A 17,796-nucleotide genomic window follows, 5' to 3' on the forward strand; every position below is an offset into this window, starting at 1 on the left:
AAAGTTATTGCGCTCAGGCTAACCCAACGTGCGTAAAAAGCCAAAGTTAGAATATTGCGTGTCTTGCGAATATCCCTCTTGCCTCAAAGCTCCTAGAAAAGCTAGTATACGCACGTCTATCCCATTTCCTTACATTAAACTCTCTTCTTGACCCACTGCAATCTGGATTTCGTCCCCATCACTCTACAGAGACAGCAATTGTCAAGGTTACCAACAACCTACTTACAGCAAAATCCAAAGGCCACTTCTCTCTGCTTATCCTCCTTGACCTGTCTGCAGCCTTTGACACTGTTGACCACCCTCTTCTGCTCCAAACCCTCCAATCCCTCGGCATCTGCGACACAGCTCTCTTGTGGTTCTCTTCCTATCTGACTAACCGTACATTTATTGTAGCCTTCTCTGGAGCATCCTCTGCCCCGTTACCACTTTCTGTTGGGGTACCTCAAGACTCTGTCCTCTGTCCCCTTCTCTTTTCAATCTACACGTCATCATTAGGTTCCTTAATAAAGTCCCATGGGTTTCAATATCATTTGTATGCCGATGACACCCAAATCTACCTCTCTGCACCAGACCTACCTCCTTCCTTACTAACCCGTGTCACTAACCGTCTTTCTCATATCTCATCTTGGATGTCCTCTCACTACCTTAAGCTAAATCTCTTCAAAACTGAACTCCTTATTTTTCCCCCTATTCCAATGTCTCCACCCCCAAAATTTCTATAACTGTTGATAATACTATCATTACTCCTACCCCGCATGCCCGATGTTTTGGGGTCACACTTGACTCAGATCTTTCCTTCACTCCTCACATCCAGTCCTTGGCTAAAGCCTGCCGCTTCCACCTTAAAAACATCTCTAAAATTAGACATTTCCTTACATAAGATACAACTAAGATTTTAATCCACTCTCTCATCCTTTCCCGCCTCGACTACTGCAACTCCATCCTCTCTGGTCAACCTAGCTGCCGCATAGCTCCTTTACAATCCATTATGAATGCCTCTGCCAGGCTCATCTTCCTTACTCATCGATCTTCATCTGCTGCGCCTCTCTGCCAATCTCCCTTCACTGGCTTCCTCTTGCCTCTAGGATTAAACACAAAATCCTCACTCTGACATACAAAGCTCTCAACTGCACTGCTCCCCCCTACATTTCAGAACTTGTCTCTAGATACTCTCCCTCCCGTCCCCTTCAATCAGCTCAGGATCTTCTCCTCTCCTCCTCTCTTGTTACTTCCTCACATTCCCGTTTACAGGACTTCTCCAGACTGGCCCCCATCTTGTAGAACTCCCTGCCTCGCTCCACAAGACTCTCCCCTAGTTTTAACAGCTTCAAGCGCTCCCTAAAAACTCTACTATTCAGGGATGCATACAACTAACACTAACCTTTCCTAACGCCATTGCTTTCCCCTTGAACCCCATAGAATGTAACCCTATGAGCCCAGCTGTTTGCAGATCACTTCATAAGAGCCGACTACAACAGTGAAACTCTCGGCAGGGCCCTCTACCCACTTGACCCCTACAAAAGCTATCCTGTACACCGACTATGTTTACAGCGCTGCAGAATCTGTTGGCGCTCTACAAATACCTGATAATAATAATAATAATAATAATATTGCGTGGGTGTTCACGTATTACCCCATAGAAGTCAATGGAAAAACACCCTGATCGCATATTCTTAAGTGCGCTAACCCAACATGAAAATATTAATATTTCACATTCCAATGTTCTGCACATAGCAGAATATGTTCTATTTATTCATAAATTCATATTTCTACATATATATATATTATGGTATTTTTCTACAGTATATTCAGGGCTCAAAATTTCAAGTCCTAAGCTACTAGCCAGGACAAAATGTTACTCGCCACTTTTAATCCCATCCACTACTTCACCTCCTCTTTGCATATGTTTAACCCTTGTGAAATATTTTGTAATATTTGTATTTTATTTTATACCATAACAAATTAAATCATCCTACATACAGTAATAAATTAACAAAAATAAGTTCCTAGCAGTTAGAAAAATCAACTAGATGTTCTGGGGAAGACAACAAGTGGATAGAAAAGGGAGTGCTACCAGTCATGGAAGGTCATAGCAGACCTAGAGATTTATTTATTTTTTAATAATTATTATCTCTCCCTTCTCGCTCTTAACTATGTTTCTCGACTCCCTCCTCTCTTCAATCTCTCTTTTTACCCTTTCCCTTCTCTCTCAGGTCATATCTCCTCTTTACACTCTTTCCCCTCTCGTATCTTTTCACTCTATTTTTTTTTTATTTTTTTTTCTCCATTGTCTCTTAACTCTACCTTTTTCTCAACTTTCACTTTTCCTATATGAACTCTCTCTCTCTGCCCTTTTTACGCTCTCAGAAGTAACAGTCTAAGCACTAATGGGGTCCCTAGAGGAATAACATATCCTTGCCTTTTTATGGATATATAATATTCCTTTAGATAATTGTTTTAGCACATAGAAACATTGGGGGGGTTGTCATAGCTGCAATAGGAATGTACATTCTGCAAATACAATTATATCTGTTTCTAATTGGCCACTACATATGATCACTGCTGGCAATAACAAGCTCCCTCAAACACTAACCCTCTATTTAATATTACAGGATGTTGGTTATTTTTTATATACAGTAGTATGTGTGTGTGTGTGTGTATGTATATATATATATATATATATATATATATAGTGCCCGATTATTTTTAATAGGAAGTGTTGGTTGGCATCTTTTATCGAAGAGTAAAACTAGGTAGGCTCATAAGCGCTCAGGAGTGTGCACGTGTGTTTAATACTCTATGGCAACAGTGTTTTACAATATTATTTGTAGCTTTGTTATATAATGTTGCTAAACACTGCTGTCATAGAGTACTAAAGACACGTGCACACTCTTGATCTCTTATGATCCTACTGTGTTTTACTCTTCAATAAAAGATACCAAGAGAACAAAGAAAATTTGATAACAGAAGTGAAAGTTGTTTAAAATTGTATGCTTTATCTGAACCATAAAAGTTTATTTTTGACTTTACTGTCCCTTTAATACACAATAAATAATATAGAAGATTTGTATTTATTTATTTTTTTAGATTAAAAAAAAAAATACTAATTTTATTATCTCAGTTTTCCAATTAAAACTGTATCGGCATATGGCTGCCCACGCTAGAACATATGTTATGTTCAGAAGCTTAGTGCTGGAAGGAAGAGTTTTATCACTCCAGAGTGGTGTTATATGCTTTTTGCTGTATCAACAGTCTGTGCAGAAGTTATAGGGTGGTATAACATGTTTAAAATATTTAGGCATTGGGCTTTAACTTGATGTAAACACTTCAATTCCCAAGATATCCTTAAATGGGGATGTAATTGTATTTTATACAAAAGGAAGTGCCTGCAAGCGCAGTATGCTGTTGCACATAAAATAACGACTAATTATACTTTTATTAAATTATTTATTTATTTAGAGGGTAAGTAATTAACTTGGCGTAATTTTGAGAGAGAGAGAGAATGAAAGAATGAATTTGTTAATGAACTACACAATGAGTTATTTTCTCTATATTTTGTGCGTAGTGGAGGATTTTAAACCCACTTTATACCTCCCCTTAATTTTAAATGTTGTATTTTGTCCAGAAATCAACTTCACCCAGCAGTGATTCAAACCTTCTCCCAGCTGATGAGTGGCAAAAACCACGAAACAGTCTGTCCTGGGATGGTTATGTATCACTGCACTAACACTAGCTAAGCTTATAAGCTGTGTGAACAGCAATGCTTTGGCGTAAAGGGAATCTGCTGAAAAGCAGACTTGAAGTAAAAAAGTGTGTCATTGTGAACCTCATTTGCATATCTTACCCAGAATCCTTTGCTGAATTGGAAAAAATGTAATTCAGAGGTTATCTGTGGGAATAACAAGCCATCTGGCCTGTCTAGATTTGTTAATGAACTACACAATGAGTTCTCTATATTTTGTGCGTAGTGGAGGATTTTAAACCCACTTTTTACCTCCCCCTAATTTTAAATGTTGTGGTGTGTATGTATGTATGTATGTATGTATGTATGTGTATATATATTAAATTTAGGCTAGAGAAAGGGTATACGCCCGAAACGTCGCCTGTATGTTCACTGCTTGTCATTAAAAATTATTAAAATACAACTGGAGTGCTGCAGTCATTTCCACATTTTATATCAATATCTGTTTGAGGTGAGACAGAGACTGCTTGCACCCATATACAAAAAAGAATTGGTGCTGGACTTTTTCATATATATATATATATATATATATATATATATATATATATATATATATATATATATATATATATATATATATATATATATATATATAATATAATGTGTGTGAAACAATTCTCTAATAATAATTACATTTCTCCAGAATTAAAAGGACATAAAAGTAAAACAATAAAATACTATAATGTGTTAGAGCATTTTTTTTATTGCGCTAATGCTTAGATATGAGTATGAGTTGTCATGGGCATCCAAGGGGTTAAAAAAAATTCCCTTTTTCTCCTGTTAAGTGTAGTCAGTCCACGGGTCATCCATTACTTATGGGATAATAACTCCTCCCTAACAGGAAGTGCAAGAGGATCACCCAAGCAGAGCTGCTATATAGCTCCTCCCCTCTACGTCATATCCAGTCATTCTCTTGCACCTAACTAAAGATAGGACGTGTGAGAGGACTGTGGTGTGTTAAACTTAGTTTTTATTTCTTCAATCAAAAGTTTGTTATTTTAAACGGCACCGGAGTGTGTTGTTTGCTCTCAGGCAGCATTAGAAGAAGAATCTACCTGAGTTTGTCTATGATCTTAGCGGTCGTAACTAAGATCCACTTGCTGTTCTCGGCCATTCTGAGGAGTGAGGTAACTTCAGAACAGGGGATAGCATGCAGGGCCCACCTGCAAGGAGGTATGTGCAGTAAATTATTTTCTAAGGAATGGAATTGACTGAGAAAATACTGCTAATACCGATGTAATGTAAGTGCAGCCTTAAATGCAGTAGTAGCGACTGGTATCAGGCTGATATGTATGTATGTATACTCTGAGGTATTTCTGGGGAATGGAATTTCACTAAGAAAATACTGTCAATATTAAAGTAATATTTGAGCCTGCACTGCAGTGAAAGCGACTAGCAGCAGGCTTATTAATAACACTTCATAATTTTCAATTTTTAAAACGTTTACTGGCATGTTAATCGTTTTTTCTGAGGTACTTGGTGATAAAACTTTATGGGCATGATTTTTACCACATGGCTGTCGTTTTTTTCTGAATAAAAACAGTTTACTGAGCTTCCCCACTGTTGTAATATGAGTGGGAGGGGCCTATTTTAGCGCTTTATTGCGCAGTAAAGATTTAGTCACAGTCTTCCTATTTCTTCCTCCATGATCCAGGACGTCTCTACAGAGCCCAGGGGTCTCCAAAACTAGTTTTGAGGGAGGTAATCAGTCACAGCAGACCTGTAACAGTGTGTTTGACTGTGATAAAAACGTTTATTATTTCAACTGTTATCCGTTTTGGGTATTAAGGGGTTAATCATCCTTTTGCTGGTGGGTGCAATCCTCTGCTAACTTTATACATTTTCTGTTAGAATTTGGTTGTTTTAACATATTTGGTTCATTGTTAATTCAACTGTGTCACATTTTTATGTTTTCTTAAAAGCGCAGTAGCGTTTTTTTATATAGCTTGTAAATTTATTTAAAAGTTTTTTTCCAAGCTTGCTAGTGTTATTGCTAGTCTGTTTAAACATGTCTGACACAAATGAATCTGTTTGTTCACTATGTTTAAAGGCCAATGTGGAGCCCAATAGAAATTTGTGCACTCAATGTATAGATGTTACTTTGAATAAAAGTCAAACTTTATATGTTAAAAAAATATCACCAGACAACGAGGGGGAAGTTATGCCGACTAACTCTCCTCACGTGTCAGTACCTTCGCCTCCCGCTCAGGAGGTGCGTGATATTGTGGCGCCAAGTACATCAGGGCGGCCCATACAAATCACTTTGCAAGACATGGCTAATGTTATGACTGAAGTACTATCTAAATTGCCAGAATTAAGAGGTAAACGCGATCACTCTGGGGTAAGAACAGAGTGCGCTGATAATAATAGAGCCATGTCTGATACTGCGTCACAATTTGCAGAACATGAGGACGGAGAGCTTCATTCTGTGGGTGACGGATCTGATCCAAGTAAACTGGATTCAGACATTTCAAATTTTAAATTTAAGCTTGAGAACCTCCGTGTATTACTAGGGGAGGTATTAGCGGCTCTGAATGATTGTAACACTGTTGCAATTCCAGAGAAAGTATGTAGGCTGGATAAATATTTTGCGGTACCGGCGTGTACTGACGTTTTTCCTATACCTAAAAGGCTTACAGAAATTGTTAACAAGGAGTGGGATAGACCCGGTGTGCCCTTTTCACCCCCTCCTATATTTAGAAAAATGTTTCCAATAGACGCCACCACACGGGACCTATGGCAGACGGTCCCTAAGGTGGAAGGAGCAGTTTCTACTCTGGCTAAGCGCACCACTATCCCGGTGGAGGATAGCTGTGCTTTTTCAGATCCAATGGATAAAAAGTTAGAGGGTTACCTTAAGAAAATGTTTGTTCAGCAAGGTTTTATATTACAACCCCTTGCATGCATCGCGCCTGTCACTGCTGCGGCGGCATTCTGGTTTGAGTCTCTGGAAGAGACCCTTAGCACAGCTCCATTGGATGAGATTATGAACAAGCTTAAAGCCCTTAAGCTAGCTAATTCATTTATTTCTGATGCCGTAGTAAACTTAACCAAACTTACGGCTAAGAACTCCGGATTCGCCATTCAAGCGCGTAGAGCGCTGTGGCTTAAATCCTGGTCAGCTGATGTGACTTCTAAATCTAAATTGCTTAATATTCCTTTCAAAGGGCAGACATTATTCGGGCCCGGCTTGAAAGAAATTATCGCTGACATTACTGGAGGTAAGGGCCATGCCCTGCCTCAAGACAGGGCCAAACCAAAGGCTAAACAGTCTAATTTTCGTGCCTTTCGTAACTTCAAGGCAGGAGCAGCATCAACTTCCTCCGCTCCAAGACAGGAAGGAACTGTTGCTCGCTACAGACAGGGCTGGAAACCTAACCAGTCCTGGAACAAGGGCAAGCAGGCCAGAAAACCTGCTGCTGCCCCTAAGACAGCATGAAGTGAGGGCCCCCGATCCGGAAACGGATCTAGTGGGGGGCAGACTTTCTCTCTTCGCCCAGGCTTGGGCAAGAGATGTCCAGGATCCCTGGACGTTGGAGATCATATCTCAGGGATATCTTCTGGACTTCAAAGCTTCTCCTCCACAAGGGAGATTTCATCTTTCAAGGTTATCAGCAAACCAGATAAAGAAAGAGGCGTTTCTACGCTGTGTACAAGACCTCTTACTAATGGGAGTGATCTACCCAGTTCCGTGGTCGGAACACGGGCAAGGATTCTATTCAAATCTGTTTGTGGTTCCCAAAAAAGAGGGAACCTTCAGACCAATCTTGGACTTAAAGATCCTAAACAAATTCCTAAGAGTTCCATCGTTCAAAATGGAAACTATTCAAACCATCTTACCCATGATCCAAGAGGGTCAGTACATGACCACAGTGGATTTAAAGGATGCCTACCTTCACATACCGATTCACAAGGATCATTACCGGTATCTAAGATTTGCCTTCCTAAACAGGCATTACCAGTTTGTAGCTCTTCCCTTCGGGTTAGCTACGGCTCCAAGAATCTTTACAAAGGTTCTGGGCTCTCTTCTGGCGGTACTAAGACCGCGAGGCATAGCGGTAGCTCCGTACCTAGACGACATTCTGATACAAGCGTCAAGTTTCCAAACTGCCAAGTCTCATACAGAGTTAGTTCTGGCATTTCTAAGGTCGCATGGGTGGAAGGTGAACGTAGAAAAGAGTTCTCTATTGCCACTCACAAGAGTTCCCTTTCTAGGGACTCTTATAGATTCTGTAGAAATGAAAATTTACCTGACGGAGGACAGGTTATCAAAACTTCTAAATGCTTGCCGTGTCCTTCATTCCATTCAACACCCGTCAGTGGCTCAGTGCATGGAGGTAATCGGCTTAATGGTAGCGGCAATGGACATAGTACCATTTGCGCGCCTGCATCTCAGACCGCTGCAATTGTGCATGCTAAGTCAGTGGAATGGGGATTACTCAGATTTGTCCACTCTGCTAAATCTGGATAAAGAGACCAGAGATTCTCTTCTATGGTGGCTTTCTCGGCCACATCTGTCCAAGGGGATGCCCTTCCGCAGGCCAGATTGGACGATTGTAACAACAGACGCCAGCCTTCTAGGTTGGGGCGCAGTCTGGAATTCCATGAAGGCTCAGGGATCATGGACTCAGGAGGAGAGACTCCTTCCAATAAACATTCTGGAATTAAGAGCAATTTTCAATGCTCTTCTGGCTTGGCCTCAGTTAGCAACACTGAGGTTCATCAGGTTTCAGTCGGACAACATCACGACTGTGGCTTACATCAACCATCAAGGAGGAACAAGGAGTTCCCTAGCGATGATGGAAGTCTCAAAGATAATTCGCTGGGCAGAGTCTCACTCTTGCCACCTGTCAGCGATCCACATCCCAGGCGTGGAGAACTGGGAGGCGGATTTTCTAAGTCGTCAGACCTTTCATCCGGGGGAGTGGGAACTTCATCCGGAGGTGTTTGCCCAACTGCTTCATCATTGGGGCAAACCAGATCTGGATCTCATGGCGTCTCGCCAGAACGCCAAGCTTCCTTGTTACGGATCCAGGTCCAGGGACCCGGGAGCGGTACTGATAGATGCTCTGACAGCACCTTGGGTCTTCAACATGGCTTATGTGTTTCCACCTTTCCCGATGCTTCCTCGATTGATTGCCAGGATCAAACAGGAGAGAGCATCAGTGATTCTAATAGCGCCTGCGTGGCCACGCAGGACCTGGTATGCAGATCTAGTGGACATGTCGTCCTGTCCACCATGGTCTCTGCCTCTGAGACAGGACCTTCTGATTCAGGGTCCTTTCAAACATCCAAATCTAATTTCTCTGAGGCTGACTGCATGGAGATTGAACGCTTGATTCTATCAAAGCGTGGATTCTCGGAGTCAGTGATTGATACCTTAATACAGGCTAGGAAACCTGTTACCAGGAAAATTTACCATAAAATATGGCGTAAATACTTATATTGGTGCGAATCCAAGAGTTACTCATGGAGTAAGGTTAGGATTCCTAGGATATTGTCTTTTCTACAAGAAGGTTTAGAAAAGGGTTTATCTGCTAGTTCGTTGAAGGGACAGATTTCAGCTCTGTCTATCCTTTTACACAAACGTTTGGCAGAAGTTCCAGACGTTCAGGCTTTTTGTCAGGCTTTGACTAGGATTAAGCCTGTGTTTAAGACTGTTGCTCCGCCGTGGAGCTTAAACTTAGTTCTTAACGTTCTGCAAGGTGTTCCGTTTGAACCCCTTCATTCCATCGATATCAAGCTGTTATCTTGGAAAGTTCTGTTTTTAATGGCTATTTCCTCGGCTCGAAGAGTCTCTGAGTTATCGGCCTTACATTGTGATTCTCCTTATCTGATTTTTCATTCAGACAAGGTAGTTCTGCGTACTAAACCTGGGTTCTTACCTAAGGTAGTCACTAACAAGAATATCAATCAAGAGATTGTTGTTCCATCATTGTGCCCTAACCCTTCTTCAAAGAAGGAACGACTTTTGCACAATCTGGACGTCGTCCGTGCCCTGAAATTTTATTTGCAGGCAACTAAAGATTTTCGTCAAACTTCTTCCCTGTTTGTCGTTTATTCTGGACAGAGGAGAGGTCAAAAAGCTTCGGCTACCTCTCTCTCTTTTTGGCTTCGTAGCATAATACGTTTAGCCTATGAGACTGCTGGACAGCAGCCTCCTGAAAGGATTACAGCTCATTCTACTAGAGCTGTGGCTTCCACTTGGGCCTTTAAGAATGAGGCCTCTGTTGAACAGATTTGCAAGGCTGCAACTTGGTCTTCACTTCACACTTTTTCAAAATTTTACAAATTTGACACTTTTGCTTCTTCGGAGGCTGATTTTGGGAGAAAGGTTCTACAGGCAGTGGTTCCTTCCGTGTAAAGATCCTGCCTGTCCCTCCCGTCATCCGTGTACTTTTAGCTTTGGTATTGGTATCCCATAAGTAATGGATGACCCGTGGACTGACTACACTAAACAGGAGAAAATATAATTTATGCTTACCTGATAAATTCATTTCTCCTGTAGTGTAGTCAGTCCACGGCCCGCCCTGTTTTTTACGGCAGGTCTAAATTTTAATTAAACTCCAGTCACCACTGCACCCTATAGTTTCTCCTTTCTCGTATGGTTTCGGTCGAATGACTGGATATGACGTAGAGGGGAGGAGCTATATAGCAGCTCTGCTTGGGTGATCCTCTTGCACTTCCTGTTAGGGAGGAGTTATAATCCCATAAGTAATGGATGACCCGTGGACTGACTACACTACAGGAGAAATGAATTTATCAGGTAAGCATAAATTATATATTTTTTTTTACTACGTGTTTTATACCTGAAAAGGGGTTAAATACCTAGTAAAAGTTGTTTTCCTGTATACAGTTGGTGAGCCAATGAGACCCAGGTATACATCTGTATGCTCTAATCAATGTCTGTATTTTCATCTGAGCAGAATTGGGATGCTCCAAGAGTTCAGCACATGAAAAAAAAAAAATGGAATTTGTTTAAAAATAAAACTCTCAGATCAAATAGAGCCGTGTTTCTCAACTGCGGTCCTCAAGTACCCCCCAACAGTCCAGGTTTTCATTATTGCTGAACTAGAGACAGTTGAAATAATCAGCTGATGTGTAATAGCAGGTTAGTAACCATGGTTACTGATCAGCTGATTATTTCACCTGTGTTCTGGTTCAGCTATAATGAAAACCTGGACTGTTTGGGTTGCTTGAGGACCCCGGTTGAGAAACACTGAAATAGAGTATTTCATTTTTACACTAGAATTTCCCTTGAAACACAAGCTGTAAAATAGTTTTGGTAATAAGGGAACATATTGTGCTATAATTACGCACTTTGCACACTATTTTATTTTTGGAAAACAATGTGGTATTTGTTTATGAGAGATGTACATGTAAAGTGATAGACTTGTCTAACATCAGAGGGTAACAAATGTGCAGACAACAGAGCGTATGCAGGACTCTGCTTGTAGTCGCAGATTAGTGGTGTTGCTGATCAAAGGGTGACATGTAGTGATAGCGTTGGGTAAAAAAGAATGTACCAGCAAAAGATAGAGATATTGTGAATTCCAGACCCTTTGATTTCTGAGTTGTAGGCTTGGCGCATAGTTCTATCAGTGTTTTATAATGTTATCCAATATTTTAATTATTCTTCCATATATATAGGGCTCAAAGTGGAAATTTAACAGTGGCAAGTGAAAGTTAGTGAGTGAATGTCTACAAATATTATCTAAAGGCATATTATATATACGTGAAAGGGCAAGGATATTATTCCTCTAGGGCTATAGGGACCCCATTAGTGCTTATACTGATACTACTGAGATGGTAAACAGGGACAGAGAGACATTGGAGAGGAAAAGTGAAAGTGGAGAAATAGAACGCTTTATGAGTAGAGAGAAAAAAGAGTGAAGAGATTTGAGAGAGAAGAGAGTGTAAAGAGATATGGCCTGGGAGAGAAGAGAGAGGGCAAAAAGAGAGATTGAAGAGTGGAGATAGTGGAGAAAGATAGATGAGAAATAATAGTTATAAAATAATTTTTCCAGGTCTGTTATGATTACGCATTCAGTTCAACAACTTCATTTTTCTGTTCAGCTATTGTCTTCCCCAGAACCGTAGTTGATGTTGCTAACTGCTATGCACTTATTTTTGTTCATTTTTTACTGTATGTAGCATTATATAATAATAATAATGTTATGGTATAAAACAAAAACTATATTAAAAAATGACTGCACAACAAGGTGTTTCATATTGGCTAAATATATGCAAAAAAGGGGGGTTACTGGGTGTGGCAATTTTAAGCAACTTTCTAATTTACTCCTATTATAAAATGTTCTTCATTCTCTTGGTATCTTTATTTGAAATGCAAGAATGTAAGTTTAGATGCCGGCCCATTTTTGGTGAACAACCTGGGTTGTCCTTGCTGATTGGTGGATACATTCATCCACCAATAAAAAAGTGCTGTCCAGAGTACTGAACCAAAAAAAAAAAAAAAAAAAAAAAAAAAAAAAGCTTAGATGCCTTCTTTTTTCAAATAAAGATAGCAAGAGAACAAAGAAAAATTGATAATAGGAGGAAATTAGAAAGTTGCTTAAAATTGAATGCTCTATCTGAATCACGAAAGAAAAAAATTGGATTCAGTGTCCCTTTAAGCTCAATCAGTCCTGTCAAAGAAGTATTGAAAGTGATTTAATGTTTTTCTTCCTATGTGAGAATTTGAATGTTATATTCAGTTTTACATTTAATATTCAAATGTCAAATGCCACAATAAAATATTTGGAAAATTTTAAGCACTTAGTATCAAGTATGGACAATGTCATCTATTGGTATATTTGCTTCATATAATGTCTTATTTGTTTTCCAACAGGTCCGTCAATAAATGCAAACCGTCCCAGTGCTCCACACCGTAAGTGTGTTTGCGTTTTATTCTTCTTTTATAACATAGATACTATAGATATTTGTTTTTATTTTTTTGAAGAACTGATGAGTGTCGTGTGGGCTGTGTACTGATTAATTATGTATACTTTCTTACAAAAAGCTAAGTATTTAAATATGCCCGAAACCTTTTATATCTAAAACTGGGTATAAAAAGTGTCATATAAATTTACCATGATGTAGTAATATGATATATATCTTAACATTTTTTTAGATTTTGAAATAACAATTTAAATAGTAAAAAAAAATTAACAAAAATATTAATTTTATTTTCTATAAAATCTGTATTTTCTTCTTGATTTATAATTTTTCTGTCTCTTTGAGTTCTATTTTTTGTATAAATAGGTTTTCCTCAGTTTATCATGTATTGTTATATATTGTCTTTTTTTATCACAAAAGAAATATTAAATAATGGTTAATCAGAATATAGTTGTTTAGAATTCATAATAATTTTCTATTAAAAAATATTTTAAAATAGACACAACCAATATTTTTGTGAATTTCTAAAACCAACCAATTATTGTTTTACTATATTTTCTCCTTTTGATTTTATATATATTATATATATGGTCTAATTTTACTCTTACTTGCATACATATACTATGCCTTTATTCTGTTAGCTTTATTGAATATAACTAAAGCATTTTTAGTAAAAAAAATATATTATAAAATTTTTTCTATATATACATTATATAAACATGGGTTTTGCACTCATTTTCTATTACATAAATTGCATATGCCTTTATAACAGAATGTATAACTACATTAATTTATATGAATTGAACTCTACAGCTAATTGTCGAGAGGGTGTCTCTGTGACTTTTTCTTAAGGGAGGAAGTTTTATATTTTGTCTGGAATTAATTTCAATCATTTATATTTTTTGCCAAATATTAAGAACAATGGATTCTATTTCTGTGTTTTCTGTCCTTTTGACTGACATCAGCTACTTTACACTCGGTTCCGCTCTCCACCTACTAATGGGAACTAGGCCAAGTAGGTTTCGTAGGTTACAAAGTAAAGTTGGCTTGAGTGACAGAACACATGTTGGAATAAGTGATATTTCCTTAATTCTCAGTTATACTGTCAGTACTGTATTAAAAGGCCATTGCAGTTAAGTGCTTCTGCAAAAATACATTTTTTTATCCTTTCAAATATATCCATGTTCTAAAAGCATTTAATTTGTAAGAGCTGTGTTACGAGGTTTTCAAACTAGAGAACATTGATTTTATAAAACATATATTACAATGACACGCTGGTAAAGGAGACATAATGTTTCACCATCTGGTATTTGGATTTAGAGATACGTTTGAACATAAATAATTTTTTAATGTGATGGATAGGCATCCAAATTGAATTACTGTTGTGTTTATTTATTTTTTTAATTTAGCAATCTTCTATGGCTTGGACACTCCCACTGTCGTTGGTATTGCATTTGCAGCATTTATAATTGGTGCACTATTAACGGGAGCTTTGTGGTACATCTATTCACATACTGGTAAGTCTGATGTTTGTTTTTTTCTAATTAAATATAACTGTATAGTAGCGGAGCCTAAGAAGCAGATAACAATCTGTAAGTAGGTCATAGTTGACAACTGGAATATGTAGATTTGGGTAAGGGATAAAGGGGTAAATTGTCTTTTTTTTTTTTTTTTCTTTTTTTTTTCTTCCTCTTTTTTGCCCACTTCATCTTTTTTTCCCTTTTTCTATTTTAAACGCTAAAACCAAGTATCTTTAGTGCTTCATCTTCATTTGTGAGGTGATAGGTGGATAGGACAAGACCCTTACCCCATACGTTTTGACAAAGAAAATTATACATATATATATATATATATATATATATATATATATATATATATATATATATATATAAATATTTATTTAGTTTTCTATTTATTTATTTTAGAAAATGGTTCATTTTTAAATGTCTATCTATCAATAAAGGGAGGCTGTGGTGGTATAGTGGTTGGGTGTGGTGGACAATTCCTCAGAATCACATTGCAATTATAAATCTGCAGATGCATCTCCTGATCAGACGTTCCCCACCCTGTATTAGCAATCAGCCAGGGAGGGATTCATGGGGAGTCACGAGTGACATAATACCACACCCCTTCCATTTTTATGAATGAAAAGTAAGTCACAAGAATATTGTGCAATTTCATCTTTTTGTCCTCATTCACTAGTAAAGATAACACATCTTCAGGTTTACACTACAAACAAGCATGTTACTTTAGGAATTACCTGGTTATTATATTATTGCTGCACAATACTGCATGCGTTTGTTTGACTTAAAGGGACAGTCAACACCAGAATTTTTGTTTTTTAAAAAGATAGATAATCCCTTTATTACCCATTCCCCAGTTGTGCAAAACCAACACTGTTATATTAATACACTTTTTATTTCTGTGACTAACTTGTATCTAAGCATCTTCTGACTTCCCCTAATCACATGACTTTTAGTTATTATCTAATGACTTGCATTTTAGCCAATTAGTGCAGGGTCTGCCACTAGCCACGGGCGTGATCACAATGCTATCTATATGGCCTACATGAGCTTGCTCTCCCCTGCTGTGAAAAGTAAATAAAATAGAGGCGGCCTTCAAGGGCTTAGAAATTATCATATGTGCCTTCCTAGGTTTGCTTTCAACTAGAATACCAAGAGAACATAGCAAAATTGTTGATAAAAGTAAATTGGAAAGTTGTTTAAAATGACATGCCCTATTTGAAAAACGAAAGTTTTTTTTTTTGGACTTGACTGTCCCTTTAACAAAGTTGGATATTAAATAATTTTGTAATGCAGGTAAAATGAAAGCCAGCATAGTTTGCATAATTGTCAAATTAAAGGGACAGTAAACCCCCAAAACATTCTACCATGGATAGTTAAGAGCACTATTTAAACACATTAAACAATTGTCATGCAAACTATTAAAGGGACAGTCTACTCCAGAATGTTTGTTTAACAAAATAGATAATCCCTTTATTACCCATTTCACAGTTTTGCATAACCAACACGGTTATATTAATATACTTTTTACCTCTGTGATTACCTTGTATCTAAGCCTCTGCAGACTGCCCCCTTATTTCAGTTCCTTTGATAGACGTGCATTTTAGCCAATTAGTGCTGACTCATAAATAACTCCACGGGAGTGAGCACGTTACCTATATGACACACACAAAATAGCTCTGTCTAACTGTGAAAAACTTTCAAACTGCAATGAGATAAGAAGCAGCCTTTAAGGGCTACAAAATGAGCAAATGAGCCTACCTAGGTTTAGCTTTCAACAATGCAGATTAAGGGGGAGTTTAGCCTGAAAGCAAGACTCCATCAACAAAATTTCAAAGTGAGATAGCTGCTGCTTGTGGGTATTTATTGGAGTATAGGTTAATTTCTGGAGAGGTTAAGCCAGTTTAAATAACAGGGTATTATCACTTATAGGATACATGGAGAAAACTGACACAGTGCATGTAAACTAGTGAGTAAATATAGCCATAAGCAAATCTGAACACACTGGTGTGTCTGTATACTTATCCCAAGATTAGAATGTTTAAATTAATTGATCCACACATTCAGCTCTGTTGGAGTGTGCCCCAAGAGGTATAGTAAAGCCTCAGTGGTCTTTGGTAGCGATTGGTGCAATAATGTTAGGGACTGAATTATGTATCTAACTAAACTAGGCTTAAGAGTTTGGGAATTGGGAACAGTATAGCATCCTAGAGAATCAATCAAGGTTTGATATTTTAACTGTTTTCACTTTCAATGTAATTGAAGTAAGCTGGCATATTATATAGAGATAATAGAAGGTTAAAAAGAAAAAGTACAAATATTTACATAGACAGATCAAAACATAGGAAAAAAAGAAAAGAAAAAAAAAACTCCAATTAAAAAGTAAAAATCAATACTTTATTAACTGAATAGTTAAAACATGGAAACAGGAGAATGGAGATACGATCCAGGCCAACAACCTGTCTATCAAAACATAATTGCAAGATAGTGTACATATCCAAGAACTAGGGACATTAGACTATTCAGTCCTCATAAACAGTTCTGGAGATATAGAGCCTAGATCAGAGATGGGGGCTCTACGGAGAAAATAGCGTTGCAGCAGTGTTAACAGTTAGGAACATACAGTATATTAAAAATCTTGTGTAAAGGCCGCCGCCTAAGATCTCAATGGACCAGATGTGGGTTCTATAGTTCATAAGCTCTGCAGATTCAGAATAGATCAAAGCTGTGCTCCTCAGTCTAATCATAGATGAGTCATATATCGGTAGATAGTGCAGAATCACTGCTTAATTCGGTGGATTGAACAGATCACTTTAGGAGCCACAGATATTGCGACCATCCATGGCCACTGCCTAGCCACGCCCCCATTTATTTTGATTTTGAAGCTAACGGGAAGTGCATGTCTGTGTACAATTAGGTCTTAAGAACTGACTGCTCACTGGCTGAGAAATCACACTCTATTGGTAGATAGTGACACGACTCCCAAGCATAAAAAAAAAAATCTTGCTTAGTTCAAAAACATCTGTTTTACAAAAAAAAAAAAAAATTATATTGAAATTTTAAAATTCCTTAAATTAAAAAAAAACTTAAATTTAAAAAAAAAATACTTTGATGTAATTGTAAGATAAAGGTTTTCTCGTATCGGTTCTTAGCTTGATTTAAGACGACCTACGCTGCCATATGCTGTCATGCTATATTCCTAGCTGAGAAAAGGAAGAACAGCTGACATGTCTTGTCCTTTAATTTATTGGCTAATATTAATGTATGTAACCGTATAATGACCTTTTTACACCGCTGCCACATATCTGTACAGAATGCAAACTCATAGACACACATTACCTCTAAATCCAGGAAAAGCTTGTTTATTAACAGGAAAACGCAAGTATAAACACATACACCAGTAAAGAGTTATCCCTTCCTGTGTTCCAAACGTACTTTATTTAGAATTGTCATTTACTTTACTTTTCTATTGTTTGTCCTGATGGTGACTTTTGAATCGGCAACGTGCAATTTGACTCAGAGTAAACATCTTGAAATTACAAGACATTTCTGTTATGTTGCTATAGAATAATAAATCAGCCAAGTCATTTTTAAAACAAATTAACATCTAAATATTAAAACTCAACACACTATTTG

The 17,796-nt window shown here is 37.7% G+C and overlaps 1 protein-coding gene across 1 annotated transcript in view; it reads left to right on the forward strand.

Moving 5' to 3' along the window:
* TGFBR3 (transforming growth factor beta receptor 3) overlaps nucleotides 1-17,796 on the forward strand; it is a 322,664-nt gene that overhangs the window by 247,843 nt on the left and 57,025 nt on the right. Inside the window, exons 15-16 of the mRNA XM_053694009.1 lie at nucleotides 12,591-12,629; nucleotides 14,047-14,154. Of these exons, the coding sequence (XP_053549984.1) occupies nucleotides 12,591-12,629; nucleotides 14,047-14,154 (147 nt within the window). The remainder of the gene's footprint in view (nucleotides 1-12,590; nucleotides 12,630-14,046; nucleotides 14,155-17,796) is intronic.

Source organism: Bombina bombina, chromosome 10, assembly GCF_027579735.1.
Source record: "Bombina bombina isolate aBomBom1 chromosome 10, aBomBom1.pri, whole genome shotgun sequence".
NCBI lineage: Eukaryota > Metazoa > Chordata > Amphibia > Anura > Bombinatoridae > Bombina > Bombina bombina.